We start from the raw sequence: 25,120 nt of genomic DNA on the forward strand, positions 1-25,120 counted from the left end.
CTTTCAATCTACATTTGTAGCTCATATGGTTCTTAGTATCAGTTGTTTACAGTAAATACCCCAATGAAAAAATCTTTCAAGAAAAATAACTCTGGCCACATAATAGAAAACAAGGAAATGGAACTTTTAATATGTAATTTCTGCATTTTATCTAGCTTCAGTTCATCAGCCAATCATTTTTTAAATCACAGCTGATTCATCTAAAACACTATATAACAATTTTCCACTGTCTTTTCCAATTGTTTTGGGTTTCCTTGTTAATTCCTTTACAAATAACAGGATACTAATACCCTGAAACTAGTCATTGCAAACTGAACTGCTAGTATCAGATGCCTGGCATTCTGTGATGCTTTTAAAAAATTACAGTTCTGACCCATAGTGGCCTTTTCCCCCCAAATTTAAAACAAACAAGAAAAGCTCATGTTTTTAAAAAAAAAGAGCAAAATTTTATTTTTAGGTATGTCATATTCTGTTCTCTTCAGTGGCAAACATGAATGTGTATCTTGTGATATGTTGTTGGGGAAAAATGTATGTGGTAGTGAGAAAGAGAGAAATAACCTGTTGGAGTTTGACAACTTTTCCCAGTTCCCTTTTTCTCTCTCATGTTCTTATTAGTTCCAAGGTTTAACAGATCAAAAAGTAACAATTCTGATTTAAAAGTTCACAAGAAAAAAACAGAGGGACCAGCTTTGTGGCACGTCGGATTAAGCCACTACTTGGAACACTGGCATCCCATATTGGGGCATGCTGGTTGGAGTTCCTGTTACTCTACTTCCGATCCAGTTTCCTGATAATGTCTGCGAAGATAGCTGGTGATGGTAAAGTATTTGGGTCCCTGTCACCCATGTAGGAGATCCAGGTGGAGTTTCAGGCTTCTGGGTGTGGCCTGGCCCAGATCTGGCTGTTGTGGTCATCTAAAAAATGAACCAGCAGATGGAAGATCTCTCTCTCTCTCTCCCTCTCTCTCTCCATTACTCTACCTTTCAAATCAATCAATAAATCTTAAAAAAAAAAAAAAAAAAAAAAAGAATATGTTAACTTAGTGGTGGTTTCTGGCCAAAATTTTAAGTACTAAAAAATAAAGTTAAATTTAATAATTATGGTAGAAATTTATTTCCATCTTTATCTTTCTAAATCTTGAAAGTGATAATTTTTCAATTCCATTCATCCATTCATTCACTCATTTAATAAGTGTTTATTGAGCATATGTCATAGCATAAGCAGTGATATTGATGCCAGATATATTTAATGTCTCTTGGGGGAAAAATACCACTTTATAGACATACAGAAGTGCTGATACATACACACACCCTTCTGTAGGTTTTTAAACTTTTTGTTTCTCCTTCAGCTCGCAAAGAGCAATTTCAGTCACCTTTGATTTGAAAGAAAATCAGTGCATTTTATTTTATCTTTTACATGTTAATTGGTGGCAAATTACATAAAAAATAAACCACCATGAAACTGCCAATCATTTTTGGGACTTTAAGTTCGTAACCAAGGAGTTACAGGAAGGGATAGGAAAGGCTGGATAGGAAAGATATTGTATCCACCAACAGCTATCAGGAAATGACATGGTGATGTTTAGACTACCAATCTCCTCCTCCTCATGTTCCCTGTCTGCTTTAAGGAATAATAAAGTATAAAAGTAATAGAGAATTTTTTATAACTGGATACCTGTAATCCAAAATGGATACCAATGATTTAGAAAAATATCTAAGGAATTTCCAAGAAGAAAATGATTAAATGCTGCAAGTACTAGCCAAAGAGAGTAGTACAGTGCAGTGAACAAAGAGCTCCTTGAGAGTTACGTATTTATGAGAAATACAGACAGTAGCTCTGCACCCAATTCATGGAGGGGAAACGGTTTCTGAACTGCTCACTTGGCAAGTTAGATGGCAAAACTTCTGGACACGTCACAGCCCACCTGACAATGCATGGGCTGTGGCAGAAGACAAAAGGGCTTCCAGTACCAGCTGTGACACTTCTTAAATAATTCAACATCTCACATCACTGGTTTCTTTATCACCAATTGTCATAATACTGATCTCACAGAGTGGTTATATAAATTAAAGGGAATAATCAACTAATGTTTGCAGCTAAATGTCTTGCATATGATAATCACCCCATCCAAACATGCTATGGGATGAGGGAGACTTGGTTCTAGAACAGGAACTGACCAAAAGGTCATCAAGAATAGCTGAGAAAAAGTAAAGATGGGTTGTTCATTACGCTACAACAAATTTTTTAAAAAGATAGTCCAAACTAATAGGGTAGTATACAGATTTCAAAGTGCTTTTTTTTTTTTTTAAGATTTATTTATTTATTTATTTGACAAGTAGAATTATAGACAGTGAGAGAGAGAGAGAGAGAGAAAGGTCTTCTTTCCATTGGTTCACCCCCCAAATGGCTGCTATGGCCAGCGCCAAGCCAATCTGAAGCCAAGAGCCAGGTGCTTCTTTCTGGTCTCCCATGCGGGTGCAGGGGCCCAAGCACTTGGGCCATCCTCCACTGCCTTCCTGGGCCAGAGCAGAGAGCTGGACTGGAAGAGGAGCAACTGGGACCAGAACCTGGAGCCCATATGGGATGCCGGTGCCGCAGGCAGAGGATTAGCCAAGTGAGCCACGGCGCCAGACCCTCAAAGTGCTTTTAATAAGCACATTGTTTTATTTCAGATTCATAATGATAGTGTAAGGTAGGCAAGAAGGACAAGTAAGGCCTATTTCAGAGATAAGTAAGTGAGGCTCAGTAAAGGTGTGGGACTTGCCCATATCATGGCAAATCTTAGGGGGAAACTCAGATATTCTGACACCAGCACCCTCCTACTCCCAGTTCTGTGTCCTCTCCGTGAGGGTTTGTTGAATGCTGAACACGCCAGCCCAAAGGCACTATCTGGAGGCAATGCTAAACACTGCCCTCATTAGCTTCTGTCTGGCCACTGAAGAAAAGTTCCCCACAGCAACATGGAGAAAGCAAACACTGGAAAAATCTTTTCATTGACTTTGAGGCAAATCTGACAAAATCTAATATATTAACATCATTAGATGGCAGTTGAACTGGAATAAAATAATGTCTTGAAGAGAATCATATGCTTTTCAGTTTTAAATAGTTAATCTGTACAAAACTTTTAGCACTGGTGACTGATAATCTACTTGATTTTATTTTCCTCCAAACTCCCACGCACCAGCTGAAAGGAAGTGCTTCCCTTATCAGCAGGAAGCAGGTTGATCCGCTGAATCCACAACAAGGGAGAGTCAAAAGCTGTTGCCAACCCTGGTTACTTGTGAAGGTGATTTAAAACTTTTCACAAAAGAATGCTGCTAACACTGTTTTTGTTTTTGTCTAAAAGAAGTTATGAGTTATAAAGCTCTGGTAAAATAAATATACTAATGGCCTCTTGTGCACATTCTATTCTGGAGTTTTTGTGGACGTGTGTGTATGTGCGTTTAATAAAAGCAAACAAGCAATGAAACAGCTAAACGAGATCAAAGGTACAAAATTTAAAAAGCAAATATGCGGCTACCTGCTTAAAGTGGGCATTTCCTGAATACCATAATCTGGAGACCAACAGCATCAAGACAGAGACTAGTTGGAAAGTCACATGGCCAGAGCCCATCCAGGTTGGAACAAATGAAAATAAAGCCAAGCCAATGAGAACCCTAGCCTAGTTCTCTCATTTCTGAGGGAAATGCCTGAGAAATCAGTGGTTGGTGCCCAAATGAAGCCAAAAAGTCATAGTACAATAAAAGAGAATACAGTTTTAAACACAATAAAGGATAATGCTCACATACGTCATTAACATATACATTCAACATTTTAACAGTTTTTCTATAGCAAAAAAAAAAAAAAAAAAAAAAAAAAAAAACAAAACTCTTTCTGTTGTATTTACTGGAATACACAGGCCTCCTTTTTGAGGTCAGAGAGAATGGGGAGGTAATGAGGAATGTGAGTTTGTCAACATGGCCTGGGTTGTCTAAAGGTGACTGGCTTGTAGTTAAGAATTACAAAGTCGGTAATTCCTGGTTTGATGTCACCTGCTAATCCCTCAGCAATTTTGAAGTGTGCATGGTCACTCTCCTGAGAAATGAAAGGTAAATGGCAGGCATCTGTCCTACGAGGAGAGAAAACTAAAGCTAGATCACTGGCCCTTCTGAAAACAAGGCCGGGGCGGGGCTCACAGAATTCACAAGGATTGGACGATCTGCGGACTGGCAGATTCACTTTGTGAGAGATTCTGTGAGTTAGCACATATTTGGTGAGGATAGACACACAAATGGGACTGAGTATGAAATGAAATCAGAGAAGGAAATCAGGTAAAATGAAGGTCAAACAACATTAAATTTCTATGAGAAAAAAAGAGTGAGAAGATAGAAACAAGAAAGAAGAGGACAAAACATGGTGCTTTCAGGAGAGGACAGGGCTGTCCATAGCTATAGATCTCCCATACTGGATTGAACGGCATCCCTTCAAATTCATGTGCACCAGGAACCTATGAATCTGGCCTAAATAGACTTGGCAGAAGTGATCAAGTTCAGATGCGGCCATTACTGTATTAGGATGGGATCTGCATCCGACACAACAAGAAGAGAGAGATTTGGACCGCGACATGCAGAAAGAGGCCTTGTGAAGATGAATGCAGAGATGGGATTGAGCATCTGGATGTCAAGGAAAGCCAAGAACTGCCAGCAATTAGCAGAAGTTAGAAGAGGTAAGGAAAGAGTTTTCCCAGGAGAATCCTTCAGAGCGATGGCTCTGCCTACACCTTGGCTTAGCACTTCCACTTCCAGAATAAAGAAGATCAACTTCTGTTATCTTGGGTCACTCAGCAGCCTTGGGAAGTTAATGTATCCCCATTGTTTTCCTAGTAAGTGGGATGGTCAAATTCCTAGGCAGGCACAAAATGGTAGCAACCTTGAGTGCAATATTTGAAAGCATGCAAATGTGTAACCTCTTCTTACTCCATCTTGTATTGATTCATTCCTATATTTCATCCTAAAGTTTATTTGAAGGTTGGTCAAGGATAAGGTGAGAAAAGAGAAAAAGTCTGCCATTGAGAAGACTAGAGACACAGGGCCAAGCATCCTATGAAGCAGGAAACAAGTACAGTCAAGAACGAAGCTGTTAAGTATGACTTTTAGCATTGAGAAATAAGTAAAGGTTTAGAAAATTTGTCTTCATAGGGACTTCATCTCTGCCACACAATTTGTGATAATCCATTTTTTCTGATTTTTATCTAGCAATGGTAGAGAAAACAAAATAGAAAAAATAAGCCATAACATGAAGTTAATGGCTTGAGAAATAGATACAAGGAGCTAAGAAATCAAGGCTGTCCATAGAAATAAAATGATATTTAAATTACTAAATAAGGTATCATCTAAATATTAAAAATTAAATTAGCATAGCCATCTGACTATCTTAGATACTGTGTTCTATATGTTAAAGTGTTTCACCATGGAATATCACTAAAGGGGCATAAATTCAAGATAGTAATATTTTAAGAGTCTTCACATAATATAAATTTTAATATCCTATAAATATATGAAATGATGAAAGCTTTTATTTTAACCCAAAGAGGTAAAGATGATCTTGTCATCTTTCCATTTTGATTAACTGCATCCATTTCCTTCCAATCTTCTCATTCAAATCAAATTTAAAAATATTTTCCCAGTAGAAAGTTTTGCTTATAATTCTTCAAGATAAATCAATCCACCTCTCAGGTATTTTTGAAATTATCAAATATTACTAAACAAAATATAATAAAATTATCTGCCAAGGACATGAAATGAAACCAAAGCGACTATACTAATTTCCCCAGAAATAATTAATAATGCCAAAGGCTACAAATGGCTACTTTAAGACATCCCCCAAACAGGCAGAGAAAGAAGAAACATGTTGTCTTTGAGTGGCTTCCAAGCACAACACTCACAATTCTATTTAGAAGTATTTATTCTAAACCTGTGTTCTTTCCATTTCATCATGTTGGTAGGCAGCCTCTTGCAGGGACAAGCTCAGTGAGCCCCCAGGGATCTGCATAGTTCTCCTCCCCAATACCCACCCCCCCCCCCCCCCCCGCCACCAGCCTAACCTTTCCTCCACAAGGAGGTCACTCCACACCAGCAAATGCACAAACATGGGCAGGACCTCACTGATGGCGGTGGTGCCCTCTGACCCACCAAGCTCTGTCTAACCTGAGCCATAAGATTGCTCTCAGGGATTGCAGCATCCAAGGCTACAGGGCCAAGGCTGCAGGCAGCCATCCAGTTAGGTCCCTAGCTTAGGGGAGGCAAAACAACCAAATTAACCAAATTCTCGGGTGACCACTTCATCCCCGAATCAAGCCAGTCTGTTCCGGGGGCCACTGGGCTTTCACTCTTCACTTTGATTCCCTCGTCTGGTAAGCTAGTTTGTGGACCTACACCTTGTATCAGACTAGATTGCCTCTGCTTTCTCGTAGACTGGTTAATGCTATCTGCCATAGGTAGCAACTCCAAAAGAACAGTTTTCAAATGCGCAATAAAACAGTATTGCTTTGAAGGATGGACAAATATCAGCGATTCTGGGCTAGGCCTCTATCAAGTTATGTACTCTGTCACTGCCCACCTCTCTCAAATTTTATTGCTGGTTGAACTTGAAAAAAGAATTAATTGTTTGATTTAGCAAGGAGTCCTTGGAACTAGAACATTAATGACTTGGGGAAATTTGCCCACATTTCTTTAAAAATCGTTGTTACTATTATGTGAAATTAGTTATAAAATTATCTAGTATAAGCTCTGACCTCGTTTGCATTGCAATATCATTTAATCTTCGTAATGGAGTGTTGTCAGGAATAATTACTTGTTTTTTCAGCAGAGTGTAGCTCTTTTAAAGCACACACTTTGGAGCTCAGTGCCACACATTTGGTTTTGCATCTTGGTTGTAGCCCCTATAGGATTTGTGAATTTTGGTGAGTTATTTAATTTCTCTATGGTTCTTGTCTCAGTTTTCTCATCCATAATATGGGGATGATAATGCTTACTTAAGAAAAGTATTAGAAGGAAGCATGAGATAACATTTTTGAAGTATCGTGCATGAGGAACATAATTTTTGTAAAAATAATGCCAACAACAACAGTAATAATAAATGAGGTAGAAATTAATGCAGTAAGCACTTTTAATCATTTTCATCTACTTTGTATAGGAAAATATAACAGACTTTTATCATAATCAATTTCTAAAGGTAAATTACATTTAGATGTGAAAACCTCTGTAATTTAGCTTGTGAGTAGTCTGTACAACTAGAAGAAAAAATATCAGGGAAAAAGTATCTCAACGTCATGACTTACACACAGAACATCAAACTCTACCAGCTAACTTCTGCCATGTAGTTCCTATTCCACATCAAAGTTTCTTTCTTTGTTTTGAGAGACAATGAGGGCTAGTGGCATCACAAAAAGAAGCTCCTTGGATATGTTAATATTTGAGAGAAATATGAAGACTTAAGTAACTACTGAAAAAGAGAAACCTCTGAGTACAAAAATTAATGTCCTGCTTTGAACATCACATATGTTCTGTATTGGCTTAGTCAGTTTTGGCTGCTATAATATTTGAAACTGAAAACACACACACACACACACACACACACACGACACAATTGTATGGTTTTTTTTTTTTTTCATATTGTACAAAAAAAACATGGACTCCCCTGGAAAGTAAATGCAACTTCTGTCAGAGCTGTTGTTGCTAGGAAACCAGAACACAAACAGAAGATTCGAGAAAGCCCTTCTTTTGGCTCAGATCTCAAGGACTGTTCTAAATTGTGCAACATATGATTTGGGAAGGTCATGGCTGTTCAAGGGTTATTTTTTTCTTTTTGTAACTGTCTCAGAGATTGGCAATGGGAAGAGAACTCCAACTTCTCAAACAGTAGCAACATGGGAATTGGGAGGTAAGGCCCTTGCTAGTTATGAGACTGAGTGGCAACACTAAGTGAAGGTCGAGGTTGTGTATATTTACTCTTGTTGTCAAGGAAGCTGAAAATGTCAGGATTTAGCTTTTTCCACTCATTCTGGAAAGTCTGACCATGTTTCATGCTCCCTCTGACTGCTAGGGCCTTGCTGACAAGCTCTGAAGCAAGGCAAAAAGAGCTCCAGGATTTCTTTGTAAAATAATACTCTATTTTAAAAAAAGGGGAGTTACTGATAAACAGATTTAAAAAAAGAAAGGACTGTCTGTTGAGGAGTTCTTTGTAAAAAGATAGGAATGAGAATTTGTTTAAATAAAAATCAGATAGTATCACAATGTAGAAATATGTGCTTTGGCTCCAGTTCAAGATAATATTCACTTCCAGTTTGTTATATTTAAAAATATTTTTAAAAGATCAAGAAGATAAAAGTCCAAAATATCAAATAGGCTCAAATACCTATAACAGACAGGACTGGATACAGCTTTATAAATGTGAAAGAAAGTCTAGTCAGTATTTAGGGAAATAACTCAAAATGGAAGTAGTGGTTTTTAAAAGTTTCTCTTTTGCTTAAGTCTCTACCCAAACAAACCAGGATTTATCTCATCTCACATTATTAGAAGAAAGCATCCATGGGATTCTGTGTTTTATTTGTGTGTCTTTCCCAAGAGGTTGCATACAGACTAGGTGAAAGGAGCTGAAGCGTCCTTGATCATAAAGAAGGTTGCTTCAGAGGCGGATGGAAAGGTGCTTCGCCATTCCTCTGGGACATTCTATCGCAGTTTGGCAGGAAGCAACACTGTGAAAGCAATTTCTGAGGCCAGATGGTCTGATTCACAGCCCAGCCCTGGAATCCTTGTTGACCACAATTCATAAAAACCACATTCATTGTGAACCTCGTATCTTTAGTTTGGTGTGAATTTTTGTACTATACAGAAATAAGGATCAGAACAGACAACAGAATGGTCATTCAATAATAAAAAGAGTGCTACAGGGGCTTGCGCTGTGGAATAGAGGGTAAAGCCGCCACCACCTGCAGTGCCAGCATCCCATATGGGCGCCGGTTCAAGTCCCGGCTGTTTCACTTCCGATCCAGCTCTCTGCTATGGCCTGGGAAAGCAGTAGAAGATGGCCCAAGTCCTTGAGCCCCTACACCCACGTAGGAGACCTGGAAGAAGATCCTGGCTCTTAGCTTTGGATCGGCATAGCTCTGGCCATTGCGGCCAACCGGGGAGTAAATCAATGGATGGAAGACCTTTCTCTCTCTCCACCTCTCCTTCTCTCTTTGTAACTCTGACTTTCAAATAAATCTTTTTTTTAAAGTGCTACAATAATTTTCAAACATGAAAAGGTCAGTAATAATGATCCTACATTTCAATGTTATGAACTTTAAGGAAATTACTAAGAAAAAAAAGTGGCAATTGGTATTAATTTTGTGTGTCACTGCTTGTCACATTGCTTATTGCTGGCCACTTAGTCCTTCAGTGTCTTAGCTGGGGACTCATTAAGGTCTTACTCCCCCCTGGATTTTTGCCATCTCAACTCTGTAAACCCCCATGACTCACAATGGTCCCCTTGGGTCCCTAGTACCCCGTAGTCCACGATTTCTTCAACTATAATCTCTCCTGGCATTTCCCACTCCTGCTCTAAAACAACATTGATTCCCTATTCCTTATCACATTAGGTTTATATTAGACTGGCTGACCTTCCGAGTTCTATAAAGTCTAGCCCTTACAGACCAGGTAGCCTTACATCCTGCTGTCATTATTACATTGTATTCCTTTCTACCTCCTCATTTGCTCACGCTGACCCAGGAATTGCCTATTAGTTCTTGCTCTGATGGTTCTGGAAGGTTCTAAAATCTCAGAGTCCATGAATATTTACCCGACTCATGGCCTCCTTACCAGCCTCACATCTGAAACCTCACAAATGAGCACTTCTGTTAATATTCTACAACTCTGCTTTTTTTTTTTTTTTTTAAGATTTTTACTTATTTATTTGACAGGTAGAGTTACAGACAGTGAGAGAGAGAGACAGAGAGAAAGGTCTTCCTTCCATTGGTTCACTCCCCAAATGGCCAGCCGCCATGGCCGGAGCTATGCCGATCCAAAGCCAGGAGCCAGGTGTTTCTTCCTGGTCTCCCATGCGAGTGTAGGGGCCCAAGCACTTGGGCCATCCTCCACTGCCTTCCTTAGCCACAGCAGAGAGCTGGACTGGAAGAGGAGCAACCGGAGCTAGAACCCAGCACCCATATGGGATGTCAGTGCCGCATGCAGAGGACTAACCTAGTGCACCACCATGCAGGCCCTGTCTACAACTCTGCTTCTCAAAACACGTTATACATGCCTTGAAGACAAAGATTAACATGGCACTTCTTTTACATTCCTTCAAATATCTTGCATAGATTTGGACTAAATTTGATCAAGTTCACAACTCCAAATTCACTGATGTGATTCATTCCAAAATCTCTTTTTCTGCTCCCAATCCTCATCTAATTTCCATACCCACCATTGGCAACTGCCCCAAGGAATTTCCCCTGAATGCTTCAGAGCTATCCAGCATGGTCTTCTTCCAGGATTCCCTATCTATGGGTGATGGCACCAACAGGGAAGACTGGGAATTATCCAGGAACCCTCCCTTTGTTTCATAGATTCACACACTTCTGCTCTGCCAGCAATTCTGCCTATCCCACCTTCTAAACATCTCCTTAACACATTGCTTCCCCCTCTACCAATTTTCTTGCCTCCTGCTCTGGTTTAGTAGTCCCCTAACTAGTCACCCCATCTCCCTATCTCCTCCCCTGCTTTTGCATCCTTCTACTTTCCAGAGGTACTATCCTAACGTGTACATCCATCTACATCACTGAATTCCTTGCTTCTGCATCCAGTGTATTTGTGGTCTTTCCTCAACGGCAGAGTAAAATGTAAGCTATGGCACCATCTCTTGTCTATCGGTCTCTGACAACCTGCCATGCCTCAGCTTCTATCACTCATCTTCACTCAGCATTTCTCAACATTTTGCTCATGATCAGCCCCCTAAGCAGCCTTTTTAGTTAGTTTATTTCCAAATCGTCTCCTAGGACATTTTAAAAATACTGATACTGATATCTTGTATATCTGTTATGTAGTATACACACACTTACCTACATACACACATACAACCCGAACCTTATATGTACATTTACACATTAAAGAATAATATATTTTTCTCTTTTTCCCTCCAAGTCCAATTTTTATCTCCTGGGAGGGGAGGGAAGGAGGGGTGATGCTGCCCCAGGTGAAAATGTGACTCTTGCAGAAGTGCTGGGGAAGCTTGTGTGTGCTCAGGCCTTACTGCTTGCACTTAGAAGCACTTCCCTCATGCAGAAATTTGCCTACTGATTAATTCTACCATCATTATTTAAAGCACAGGCCGGATCAAAGCTGCGTGGAGGACCTTTCAAACGCTCACAGGCTGACCTGGCTGTTCAAGTCTGGGATCCCATTGCATCAGGTCTTAAGGACGGGTTCCTGGGCTTGATCTGTGTGTCTCCCTTATCAGTGAACTAACTCCTTGGACTAAAGGATACTGTCCGTCTTCTCTGTATTGTGTCTTGAATTGTGTCCTTGCCAAAAGACACACATGGAATTGCTAAGTCCCAGCCCCAGAAAGTGACTGGATTTGGAAATGGGGCCCCCAAAGAGGTAGTTAATTTAAATGAGACTATTAGAGCAGGCCCTGATCCAATCTGACTGGTGTGTTTATAAGAAGAGGAGACTTGGGCACACAAAGACACATCAAGATATGTGTGTCTAGAGGAAAGACCACGTGAGGACATAGGGAGAAGACAGCAGTCTGCAAGCCATGGAGAGAGGCCTCAGGAGACACCAACCCTGTCAACACCTTGATCTCAAATGACTCCAGAATGCTAGAGAACAACCTTCTATTCCTTATGCCACCCAGTCATATCAAACAGCCCGCACAAACGAACGATCCTTACATTCCAAACACCAAGCCTAGGCCTGGTAATGAACAAACTTATGCAGGCTGGTTGGTTGGTTGGTTGGTTGGGTGAATGAATGACTGAATGGAAAACTTGTTCTCAATAAATGCCTGTGTACGGAGGTTGTATGCAATCAAGCTAACGTGATTCACAGCTGCAAGCTGTCCACTTTTTACAAGGCCGGCAGAGCTCATAGAGTCCAATTAATTTACCTTGATACTCTATGGGTGATTGCTTTGCATTCTTAAGATAAGTATTCTTATATGAGATAACAGAATTACAAGAAATGAAATATTTTGTCTTCAAAGGGTGAGCCTCTGTAAAAATCCTATCACACATATTCCAAGTCATAAAAAGGAAGAAAAATGACAATGAAAAGGAATTCCCCTGAAAGACCAACAATAAACACAGACGACAGATGGCCAAAAGCCATTTGAGAGAAAGAGATCTGGGATGAAGACTGGCCGTGTGGGAGCCCCTTGCCAGTGCTCTAGAAATCTGGGTAAAAAGCCCTTTGCAGGGGCCGGCATTCTGGCCCAGCAGATTAAACTGATGCTTACTAATGCCACACTGCATATGGGAGTGCCGAGGGGTCTGGCTACTCAGCTTCTGACCCAGCTCCCTGCTAACGCGTCCAGGAAAGCAGTGCATGATGGCTCAAGTACTTGGGCGTCTACCAGCCACGAGGGAGACCAGATAGAGTTACTGGCTCCTGGCTTCAGTCTGGCCCAATCTCATGTTGCAGGCATTTGGACAGTGAAAAAGAGCAGATGGAAGCGCGCGCTCTCTCTCTCCCTCTGTCACTTTGCCTTTCAAATAAATAAATACAAAAATATTTAAACAAACAAACAACAATAACAAAACAAACAAACAAATGATGAAACAGCCCTCTGGAGCAACATCACAGGCCCACAGGCAGCCCAGAGCTGTTGGTTTCTTTTCAGACTGAGTCATGGAAGATGGTAAAACAATTCTAAAAATGCTCTCCCCACACCAATCTGAAAACTCTCAAGACTTGAAAAATCTCATTAAAAAAAAAAAAAAGGAAAGAAAGATATAAAGAAACAGCCCCCATTTGAGAGGCTGATGTCATCTATCCCCCCAAAGAAAAGGCCACACTTTCCTTTGTGGAGACCCAGAGTGACATCACCTCCTGATCACCACTTAGCCCTCCCCTGCTGGCTCCCAGCTGAAGGCTTCCCTCCCTTCCCAAATGTCAGTCTTTCACTCACAAAGCTCCTTGACCTTGTTTATATGCTGGATTCCATTGCCAAGTGAAAGAAGGCCTCTGGAAGCCAGGAGGAGGAGCGGGGAGGGGTGTGTGCAGCTGGCTGGGAGGCCCCTATTCACACAGCTCATGGAAAGTTCTGTATCCCCCCTGCAGCACCCTGACGGAGGCCCGGCGCAGCTCCTGGACAATGCTGTCAATGCCCAGTCCTGTGAACCGATTAGCGAGGCAGGGCCGCTGTGGCCATTTCTTTCTTTCCAGGGTGGGACTTTCTTTGAGGGCCCGCATAATGGCCAGGCGGTGTGGCTTCATCTCACGTCCACAGAGCCACTTTCAAAATGGACCCACAGAGAAAGCCCCTTTGTGGATCTCTTCTCAAAGCAAATAGGAGATTTGTGCAGGCGACAAAGCGCATTCTGTAAAAGGGTTTATTTATTCGTTAGTGAAATGAAGGGAGTGTGTAGGGACGCTTTCTCAGCAGCCGTGCTCAGGAAATGGTGTCTCCGGAGATTTTAAACTCTCCAGGCAGAACTTTCTTTTGAGTTCTTACTGCAGAGTTTGGAAAAGAGTGAGAGGGAAAAGAAGGCCTGAAAGGTGATTTGGTTCTGATGCAAATAGGCTAGGGGGTTTAAAGCCACTTGCTCAGGGCCAGTGTCACACAGCAGGTCCTGAGTGACACCTATTGGGGCCGCAGAGATTATCTTCCTGAATTGTTTTCTGCTGACCTGTTACACACTCAGAAAGACACACTTTAAAATACTACTATTGGGCTTGAAAAGTGAGAGTGATTTTAATATTCATTTTGTATTTTAAGTCCAACAATGTGCCATGTTGCTTTGGTTCTTTCAGATTCTACTCAGAACTCATCTGTGAAATATGACAGATCTGCAGGAGGAAAGAGGGTGTTGGTGCCATGGCTGTCTGAGTCCCTGCCCCCAGCTGCTCCTGACTTCTCCAGTCCCTCTTGCTTTCCCTGCTGCCTCCCTCTAGAGGCCTTCTTTTCTACCTTCCACCCTCTTCTTTCTACTCTTTGCCTCGTAACTCCTGCTTGTTGCTTAGATTTTCGTTCCCAGCTCCCATTCTCATAGGAGACTTCTCTGACTGCTTGCCCCATCCAGGTCAGATCTCCTGTGTATCCACTCATGGCGTTTATCACACTTCTGATTATGTATTTGTGTGCTTATGCTTGATGTCTATTCTCCCACGAGCCTGTAAGAAGGAATCATGCCTGCTGGCCTAGCCACTGTGTGTTCTCAGCCCCACAACAATAAATGGCACAAATGAGTTCCTTAGAAGTTCTAAAGGACCAAACGGATAAATGACAAATCATGATTGATATGTTCAGTTTAGCACCAATGGATAAAAAAAATGGGGGTGCTCTTCCCTTGAAGAACATTTTCCTCATCCTTTTCTTCTTTGCTGATTCCTCTTCTCAGGCCATCTCAAATGGAAAACATAGTGCAGGTGCAGAGCATAACCTCTGAGTACCTGTGACACTGCCTGACTACAGAATGTGATACTCTGCTAATTTTGTACAGACCTAAGCTATTAACAACCCCCTTCCAGAAGGTTCTTCCCAAATATAACCTACACATAGCGAGTAGCACAGAGTTTAAAACATTTTTTTTTTATTTTCAGGGCTGGCCTCAGCTGGCAAAATTTTGTTGCACAACTCTGGCTCTAAGCTTAGCAATCTTTCAGTAGCAGAGGCAAAGTTTTGAAACAGTAAACAGGAAAAGAGAATGGACAGAGGGTGTCTTTGACTCCCCCCAAAAAAGACTGATTCCAACTAGAACTGGTAGAAAAAACTTTTTTCCCAACAAAAACTCAGAGCTTTCATCAGAGGACTCTGCATGTTGGCTGGAAGAACCAAGTGATACAGTAATCCTAGTGTAGCTAACAGTGACTGCTCTGTCAGGCTCCTCAGGGAGGCCTTGGGCTAGGATGGCTAGAACAGCCTGGAGGGGAGAGGGAATGAACCCCTGAGGAGAAAGAATCAGTGAAAGCAAGGCTCCTGAAACTCTCTCTCTCCTGACTACAAAGATGAACACTTAGAGTTTAACAATTAGCAATAGCCAAGGCCCCACTGATGAACAGTTGAATCCCAGTTTAAAACTTCTTGGCGATTCCTACGTGCATCTAGGGCCAAAGACCACTCCCCAAAGCCCTAGGCCAAGTCTCCTGATTATCGCTTCCTGAGCTCCACCTTCTGTCCCCTGGGACGCTTTCTCCCCTGTGGATCTGCGATGCAGTGAGGCTCTCTTCCAGGGCTCCAGCTCCCTTCCTACCACCATTAAGACAAACTGTTAGGACAGTGAGCCCTTTGAGCACCTCAGAAGCATTCTCCAGTCCCTTGGGCATATTGTCATCCCATTGTTTTCCTCCTCCAAGCTTCACACTCATTCTGACCTTGCTCCTCAAAGTGTGGTCCACAGAGCACTGTCATCAGCATTGCCTTGTGTGCTTGTTTAGAGATGCAGCTGAACGGGCCTTACCCCAGACCTCCTGAATCGGAGTCTTCTCGAAAGCAAGGTTCTCACTAACTCAAGTACACATGAGTGTCCGAGGGACCCTGCTGCTGCAGAGAATAACCCTAGCCCTGGAATTCTTGGTCATTTCTCAGGAGTTTCTCCTCTCCATTCTATGTATTTTCACACTGCCTCTAGTTTACTTAGTCATGCTGTTTCTGAGTCCTAGAAGACCAGAGGTAGACTGTATTGCAGGTGTAAATCAACTGCATTGTTTTATTTAATGGATTAATAAATTAACCATTCCAAGGTTAAACTGACCCACCTGATGAAGATGAAGGTTCACAACTTACACAAGCTTAATTATCACAGATCATTTACTTGGGGAATTCAAAATCTATGTTTTAAGCTACAAGTAGCTTTGGGGATTACCACTGAGTATTTTTAAATATGGAAAACTGCACATTTACATTTTAAGAAATACACTCAGTCCCCAGTTCAAGACCTTAAAACATTTAACATTCTTTTAAGTATAAACAGATGTTCTCCAACTTATGATAGTTCAACTTACTATTTTTTGACTTTACAATATTTGGAAAGTGATACACATGCAGTAGAAACCATAGTTTCAATTTTATACTTAATACTTTGTTATATAAAATAGGCTTTGTGTTAGATAATTATGCCCAAATGTATGCTAATATAAGTGTTCTGAGCACATTTAAGGCAGGCGAGGATGAGCTACGGTGCTCAGTAGGTTAACTGCAGTCAATATATTTTTTACTTACATATTCTCCACTTATGATGGATTTATTGGGTCATAACCCCATTGTAAGTAAAGGGGTTATGTCATGACAAATAGGGTATCTGTTATAGGTCAGTTGCACATAGCTCTGAGATTCATATATTGAGCGTACTACAATGTGAACAACACTCACATCTACCAGGGCACACCCCAGATATTGCCAGTAGGACCACAGCTTAGATATCTGTGCTGATTCCTTTTATAACATTACAACTCCACTTCTCTGTCCAATCCATTGGAATACAACAATGAGCTCTAACAAATTGGCTAAGAATTGCCTCCAGAATACCCACAAGGACTGCATGCATTTTTTCAAGGCTGGATCACTCTTGGCCAGTGGGTCTCAAACTTTAATCGCTAAGGAGATCAGTTAAGACACAGATAACTGGGACTACCTTCAGGGCTTGTGATTCAGTAGGTCTGGAATGAGGTTTAAGAATCTGGATTCTCACAAGCTCCAGGTGCTGCTGCTCTTTGGGGATATGTTTTGAAAACACTGCTCTGGGGCCGTCTGTCTGCAGACTGGTCCACAAGAGGTCAACTGTGAAGTGTCAGAGCTCTTGTTGAGAAGAACTTTTCATCTTTGGAGGAATGATTATCTCCACCTGCTCCCTGAACCACTGATTTGTAGTGGCCTCTGATGTGTCCCTGTTCTTTTCAGCATGCCCTTGGCATCGAGCATCCAGGTGAATTTGCTGCTCTTACTCCTCTCTCAGACCTTTTCTTCTTTCCCTTCTGCTCATCTCTGATTGACTTTTTTAAAAAAATTATTTTATTTATTTATTAAAATTTATTTTATTTATTTGAAAGGCAGAGAGAGGGATAGAGACAGAGAGAAAGCACCAGTGATTCACTCCCCAAATGGGCGCAAATGGCTGGGGCTGGGCCAGGCCAAAGCCAGAGGACAGATGCCCCCTAGGTCTCCCACTTGGGTGGCAGGGGTCCAAGCACTTGGACCATCTGCTGCTGCTTGCCCAAGTGCGTTAGCAGGGAGATGGATCACAAAAGTGTAGTACCCGGGACTCAAACTGGCATCCATATGGGATGACAGCACTGTAGGCAGTGGCTTAAGCTTCTAGGCCACAATGCCAGCCCCTCTGATTGACTCTTATAATTGCTCATCCATCCCCATCATTCTTTCTCTACCAAATGTCAAAATCAAGGTGAGTCTTAATTCTCATTGTATTCCACTGCACCTGGCAAGACTTCCATTCCACTTTGCAATGTGCTTGCTATACCAAGGTCTCCATCCTTAGAAACTTCATTCTGTACCCTACTTCTCTAAAGCAATTTATCACTTAACCCATCTTAAACATTATCTAAATCTTTTCTATTTTGCCTTACTTTATATTCAACTTATGGGGACATAATTCCATTGTAAGCAGAAAGGTTGTGCCCACTTTGACTTCACTTCTTCTCTCATCTCTGAGGATTTGACTCTCCAAGTTCTACTAGTGTCTGCATGAATTTTCTGAAGCCTAGCACTAGATGATTACCTACTTTCCGTTGTTTGTTGATGGTGTTGTTTTCAAGGCTAGAATTGGAAAGGACCCATTCTCATGTAACAAAGTAATCCAACTGAAATCAGCACAGGGCTTACCTTGAACGAACCACTGCATCTGAAATCCCATCTCGTTGTGATTCACTCCATCGGTATGGAACAGTACTTGAAGCCTGGAGCTTGTGGTACCCCCTGGCGTGGGTTTATTTGCTCCACAGTAGCGCCCTATCCGCTGTGATCCATCATAGAGCTGAAATCACAGAGAAACAGCCCAATGTAAGACCTGGCTTGTCTTACGGAAAAAGCCAGGTCTACTCAGGAGCAAAAGCTGGGCCTTGGTTCAAAAATTGGAGACAAATTGGCTGAGCTGGATTGAATACAAGAGGTTTAACACAAGAATTTAAAATAGAAAATTACCTAAAGATGATTTTAGAGATGGATAGATCTCATTCCTAGGTCCAACAGATTGAAAAATTCAGCTACTCATTTTTGGTTTTATATCAACCTGGAAGTCCAAAGTATAACCAGGCACAGAATCAGGAAATGACAGGGCAAACATGCTACCTTCACCTATCAACGATGCACAGGAGATGCTCAGTGAGGAGCAGCTACCACAATTACAAGATGTAGTTTTTAAAATAAATAATAACTAAAAATGTCAGACTTTAAAATATATGAAAAAGGAAAATACAATGATTAATCCTATTAAAGACAAACATTGTTCATAGTTTTACACCCTAAATTTCTTTTGTCAATGTTTTTCATTTATGTAATTGCATATATATATATGAGTGTGTGTGCAGGTATATATGTGTGTGCATAAATTCAGGCTACATGTTTAATTGCTTTGACTTTTAATACTAAGTATGTCATTAAATATTGGGCTTGGACTCTTTTTAAGGATATCTTTTTTTAAAAAAAGATTTATTTATTTGAAAAGGCAGAGTTACAGAGAGGCAAAATCAGAGAGAGGTCTTCTATCCACTGTTTCACTCTCCAAATGGCTGCAACAGCCAGAGCTGTGCTGAACAAAAAGCCAGGAGCCAAGAGCATCTTCGGGGTGTTCCACACAGGTGCAGGGGCCCAAGGACTTGGGCCATCTACTGCTTTCTCAGGCCATAGCAGAGAACTGGATCGGAAGTGGAGGAGTCAGGACTGGAACCAGCACCCACATGGGATGATGGCACTGCAGGTAGCAGCTTTTACCCACTATTCCACAGTACGAGTCCCAAGGTTGAAACATTTCTAAAGGTGGTTTAAAATGCCACTAACCTCAGCCGGCGCCACGGCTCAATAGGCTAATCCTCCACTTGCAGTGCCGGGACACGGGGTTCTAGTCCTGGTCAGGGCGCCAGATTCTGTCCCGGTTGCTCCTCTTCCAGTCCAGCTCTCTGCTGTGGCCTGGGAGTGCAGTGGAGGATGGCCCAAGTCCTTGGCCCCTGCACCCGCATGGGAGACCAGGAGAGGCACCTGGCTCCTGACTTCCGATCAGCACAATGCGCCAGCCACAGCGGCCATTGGGGGGTGAACCAATGGAACCAATGGAAAAGGAAGACCTTTCTCTCTGTCTCTCTCTCTCTCTGTCCACTCTGCCTGTCAAAAAAAATGCCACTAATCTACTGTATTTACATTACAATTCTATTGTTGTTTAGGTATTTCCAATTTTGTTTGTCAGTTTAAATATTTGAGAGTTTCAATGTTTCTTTAAAAAGATTGCTATAAAGGATATCAGTGAAAGTATAATCTTTTATGGCTCTTGAAATAATATTATTAAATTTCTTACCAGAAAATTTATACCAATTTATGCTTCCACCAGTAGTTTACAGACATGTTTCTTTCACCGAAATATTTTTTATTATGAATGATATTATTTTTTACACTGGTGATCAGAGTGAAAAATTGTTTTTGGTAATCTTCATTTGTGTTATCTTGATTACTTTAGAATTTGAGTTTAAATACAGATGTCCATGTTTACTGAGCATTTTTATTTCTTGCCTTGGAGTTTTTCTGCTGAGGTCTTTGCCCATCTTTCCATGAATGTATTTATATAATCTATTGTGCACCCGTTTTCTGCCTATTTAATAACATCAACAAATACATATGTCCAAATTTAAAAATAAAAACAAACAAGAAATAAACCTCTGTACTATCTCCCTTCCATTGGGAAAGATAACGACAACCCAAAGAGACTGGCTTCCTCATAACTCAGGCCATTCTGTTGTCTCTTAATTCCCTGTGGAGTTAAACACTTTGTTCCAATTACTCTTGGGATGAGCTGCCCATGACAATAAAATGGAAACTATGTTCGTTGATTGTTCTCTTAAACAGTACATATATATCTCTGTGTGTGTGTGTGTGAGTGTGTGTTTTCATGTGTTTGTGGGCAAATGTATAACCTGGATTCAATAAATTCCAAACTGATGCAATTATTTTTATTTACTGAAATGTGATGATATAAAATATTGTTGGACATATATTGGTGTGAACGTAGACAGCTTTAAAGCCAGATTTTACAAAGCATCCCTATGCAGCTTCCCTAATCTCTATAGTCAGCCATAAATTAGTTTTCCTTTGAAAGCTCTCAGCTTTTCATTGGCACTTCTTTTGTGGAAATAGTCACAATCCCTGTGCATTCTAGTTACAGGCACTGCGTCTTATCTCCCCTACTATTGTGAGCTTCCTCAGAGCACAGACCTACCTCTGTCCCCTCCCTTCCTGCCTAGAGCTGGGCTTTAATGAGAGCAGGTTCCCAACACATCCTCAATGAAAGAACACAATGACTTCCACAGCTGCATTTATTCTGATAGGACCGAGTAGCACTGCTAAACTCTGTAGAGATAGGCAGATCTTAAAGTCAGAGTTCTAAACTTGTACTTGCTCTTTTTTGGCAGTAAATGGTTTGGGTTCTTTGTGGCAATTCTTTAGAAGGTGGAATCAGGTAGAGCCTAGCTGAAAGTCATAATAAAGCACAGACTTCTCGATCTTGGCCTGTCTCATTGAGCCCTCGAATTGGCTGCTCATCATATTTCTGCACTTGTGAGATCTCAGAGAAGATCAGCTGACATTTAGAGAGAAGCCCAGAAGCCCATTATATCCTTCACTCTTAAGTACTCAACCTCAGCATTTTAAACAAATGAATACAGATGAGGTTTATTTTTCAGGCTTAACACATTAGCTTCCTAAAAAAAAAAAACAAAAAAAACCCTGCTCTTTTAAATGTGTATACTTATTATCAAGTTTCTAATATTCTACATTTTTGACAGGAAACACAATGAGGAAGGGAGAATGAGAGAAAGTATAAAAGAACATAAAAAGAGGGAACAAGAACAAAAGCCCTTCACCCAGATCTCAAGTCCCCACTCAAACACAGAGAGTCAAAGGGGTGGGAGAGGAGGTACTGTCACAAGCTGTGTGCACCTAAACCACTATTCAGCTTCTTTAGATTAATTTTCAGGTATGAAATCTTCTTCAAAATTAGTTAATACAAAAATAAAGCAACTGTCCCCAAGTAGAGGTATAATAAACAAGAAAACATTCTACTATCTTCCACACTAAAAGGGCTATTCCTCAGTCTGGATTGTAGTGTAGTGACCAAAGCTTAAATTATTTCATCTTTATCCAACACAACCTAAGGTAAAATTTCTCTACACCACAATCACCGTTAGCTTGGAGGATCTCAAACACTAGGCAGCAACATGCTGAGGAATCTACACAGTCCCACAATATAGTACACTTTTGCCTCTCAGTTTAGCAAGGTTAGAAGATGGGACACTTTCACATGACTTAAAGAGCTTTGTTTTTTCCCTTCCTTCCGGATGAGATTACTTCATCCAAGTAATCCCAGAGGCTCGGCGGTGTTAAATAACACATTGTGAGAGCATGGGGGTGGAGGACAATGGCAGTGGGTTTGGGGAAGCACTGATGAATGACAGTCGCTTTATCCTTTGAAGAGGATGTTATACTGAACATCAAATAGACATTTATGAAAATGCTCTAGTGTCAAATAAATCCATAAATTAATTAGTATAGAACAATGCCTTAATCAGGAAAAACACCCATGCCCCTAGTGTTTTGTCCTTTTAACATTGACACTTAATTAAATCAGTTTTTGTTTATATTCAGATGACCAACGTCACCTCTACAATTCATTCCCGCTTAAATTTACCACACAAAAAGGAACAGTCATTTTTCAAAGTACACAAATACTGGTTGCCATGGAAACAAGTTGGTGCCTTGCTGCTCCTGATTCTGTTTTCAGAGCAGAATCTTAACCACAGGACATTCCAGCTGTGACTCATTGAGACTACTGGCAAGCATGCTAGCCTGGATCTGGTAAAAGTATGATTTCTGCAGCTTTTAGTGAGCCTAAAGATCTACTCAATATAGTATAAAAGAAATCAGTAGAAACTAATAGGGGAAGGATTGAGATTCTCACTCCTTGAACAAGCAGATCTAATTTGTATAACTGTGCTTAGAGGTTTTTTCTTTTTTTTTTTTTTTAATACCTAGGACAAAGCTTACACTTTTAAGCTAGCCATTCACTCTATCTTCAAATGTAGATATTTGTATATTGCAAACCCTCCCATGAAGAATCTTTTCATTTATTCTCTTAATGAGACTATTCATTTAGAATCTGTGTGGTTTAGCTCTCCCAACACCCAATCTGCACTGAAATATCTCAACCACTCCTGAGACACGCAAAGAGGAAGGAAATCTCTTGCCTAAGCCACATTTACCAATTTCTGTCTACTTCCTTTGCATGGGTTTGATCACTTGGCACAAATGTAGTATGTTAGATCATTAGTGACTTCAGGCTCCAGCTGCCACATGAAATGATCAGTGAAGTTCGAAATGCTAAGGACCCAAACCACATCAGAGACAGAAAACTGAAGATTTATTAAGCATGGTCAGACGCTGATGCAGCTAGTCCAAGTCTCATAAGTTTAAATGTTTTGCAGGTACATTAGGAATCACTGGAAGCCAAGTTTTAAGTGAACAGAGACCCAAATCCGGCTAAACGGTACCTTAGCTGTTCTTTAGAAAGGAGTCAACTCTATAAACTGCAAAAACTTTTAATAGTGGCCAGCGTTGTGGCATAGCAGGTTAAGCCGTCACCTGCAACGCCCGGCATCCCATATGGGAGCCTATTCGAGTCCTGGCTGCTCCACTTCCCAACCAACTCTCTGCTAATGTGCCTGGGAAAGCAGCAGAAGATGGCCCAAATACTTGGGCCCCTGTACCCATGTGGTAGACCCGGATGAAGCGCCTGGTCCAGTCCCCCATGCTGCTGTGACCACTTTGGGAGAGAATCAGTGAATGGAAGTTCTCTTTCTGTGTATCTTCCACTTTCCCTATAATTCTGCCTTTTAAATAAATCTTAACAAAAAATACTTTAATAGAAATGACCTTTGAAAGGCTCTCCTTGTTGCTTACTTGCTTTATGATTTTAAAAATGTGTAGGTATAATGAATAAAAATTATAATTATCTCCTATATAGAAGCAAGGGATGTATAGATTGGCTATTTTTCTAAACCAATTTCAAACTCATACTGAGTGACTCTCAGTCCTTTTTATTTAAGATTGTCATTGAACTCATACTTTTTCTAAGTACTCTTTTCCTTATTGAAGTTTTTCTGGAATAAAATTACTTTTTTTAAATGAAGAATTAACTTGAAGAATTAATTAAATGTAGTACATACTGAGAAAGTGAATCAGGATTTTCTTTTGGATGAATCATTAAAATAGGAGTAACTTCTGGGGAAAAAAATTCTGTTCATTTCCTGTTACAAATCTTTGAAATTTTACAAGAAAACTTCATCCTTTAGAGTTTAATATGTCACTGAAATAATTCATCTGCTGTCAGGGGAGAATTTTAGTGTAGTAGAGAATCCCCTACCCTTTGTAGAGGAAAAAAAAATCTGCCATTTATAAAGAATGTGCCAAATTTAGGAGAATGATTCCGATTGAGTTCACAGAGAGGATTTTTGAAGTCAGTGTCTTTAGTAGAAAATTATATTTCAACAAGAAGCAGAAAAGTCATTTTATTATAGAAACATACTAAGGAAAGTCAATGTGGTCAGAGGCAGGCTCTGGATTCACAGTCCAGCTCTAATATTTGATTGGAACATAATCATATAAAAATTACTTAACTCCTCTGAACTAAATTTCATATATAACTCTGACATTGTAGCAGCACTTATTTCATAAAGTTGTTGTAAATAACAAATCAGACAAACGACATAATCAGTCTAGTATGAAGCTTGGCATGTAAAAAGTACTCAGAGTGTTAGTCTAACTCCTGGGCAGAGGCAAAGAAAACCAACATCTTTTCCAAATAAACCACCCCCAAAATAGCTTTGAGAAAAGAAATATGATGGCCAGAAAGGACAGGAGCTGACTCACATAAAACATTTCACAGAAACCATCACAGGCGGGGCAGTTGTGGAAGCAATGAATCAAAGGAGAAGATGGAGGGCCATTGCTTGCAATGTGTTGCTATGGCAACCTGGTTATGTGTGAAGGCTGAGGTCGCAGAACCCAATGGCTATCATTGCATGTGAGGTGACGCATGGTGTGTGTGTTGGGGGTAGAGCAAGGATGGCAGCGGATGGGAGCAAAAAGAGAGTTCGGAAACGAGAGACTGTAGGGGCAGCTGTGGAAATGAATAAGTCAAGTCAATTGGCAAGAGAAGTGGCTTTACAGGATAAAGTGAAAAGTGTTGTTCCAACTGCAGCCTCCTCTTCCCTTTCTGTCCTGTCCTGCCCTGTGGCTCTAGCTAGTTGGCCTGGGGGGGAGGGCAGGAGAATTCTAGATGTGCCTGCTCAGATCTTCCCCACTGCAGAAACAACACTAGCAAGATCTATGGAGCTACCTCAGCAGAGCAATTATTAAGAAAGTTGTGCTGAACTTCACATCACATATGTGCTGGATAAACTTGCAACTTTTGCAGCTTACTTTAAATGTTAAGAACTTTGAAATGCTCCTGTAACAACCGCAGGAACTGACAATGAGTAGGGTGCAGGGCTCCACTTGTGAATGAGAAAAGCACAGGGAGGTAAATATGCAATCAAATTGTGGGGGATAACAGGCAAATGTTGATGGCAAGGCTGATAATCTGCTAGACCCAAGACAGCGCCACGATAACCCTCAGGAGGTTAAGTCCCCCCTGCCCCCCCATTAAACACATGCCACTCACAGTGCA

The 25,120-nt window shown here is 40.8% G+C and overlaps 1 protein-coding gene and 1 long non-coding RNA gene across 3 annotated transcripts in view; one reads left to right on the forward strand and one right to left on the reverse strand.

Annotated features, from left to right (window-relative positions):
- Positions 1 to 25,120, reverse strand: part of CUBN (cubilin) — a 288,990-nt gene that overhangs the window by 157,793 nt on the left and 106,077 nt on the right. Inside the window, exon 28 of the mRNA XM_051820614.2 lies at positions 18,019 to 18,169. Coding sequence (XP_051676574.2) covers positions 18,019 to 18,169 — 151 coding nt within the window. The remainder of the gene's footprint in view (positions 1 to 18,018; positions 18,170 to 25,120) is intronic.
- Positions 18,165 to 25,120, forward strand: part of LOC127483446 (uncharacterized) — a 56,138-nt gene continuing 49,182 nt past the window's right edge. For both annotated transcript variants that reach the window (XR_007909672.2, XR_011381487.1), the window contains exon 1: positions 18,165 to 22,251. This is a non-coding gene — a long non-coding RNA (uncharacterized lncRNA). The remainder of the gene's footprint in view (positions 22,252 to 25,120) is intronic.

Source organism: Oryctolagus cuniculus, chromosome 13 (assembly GCF_964237555.1).
Source record: "Oryctolagus cuniculus chromosome 13, mOryCun1.1, whole genome shotgun sequence".
Lineage (NCBI taxonomy): Eukaryota > Metazoa > Chordata > Mammalia > Lagomorpha > Leporidae > Oryctolagus > Oryctolagus cuniculus.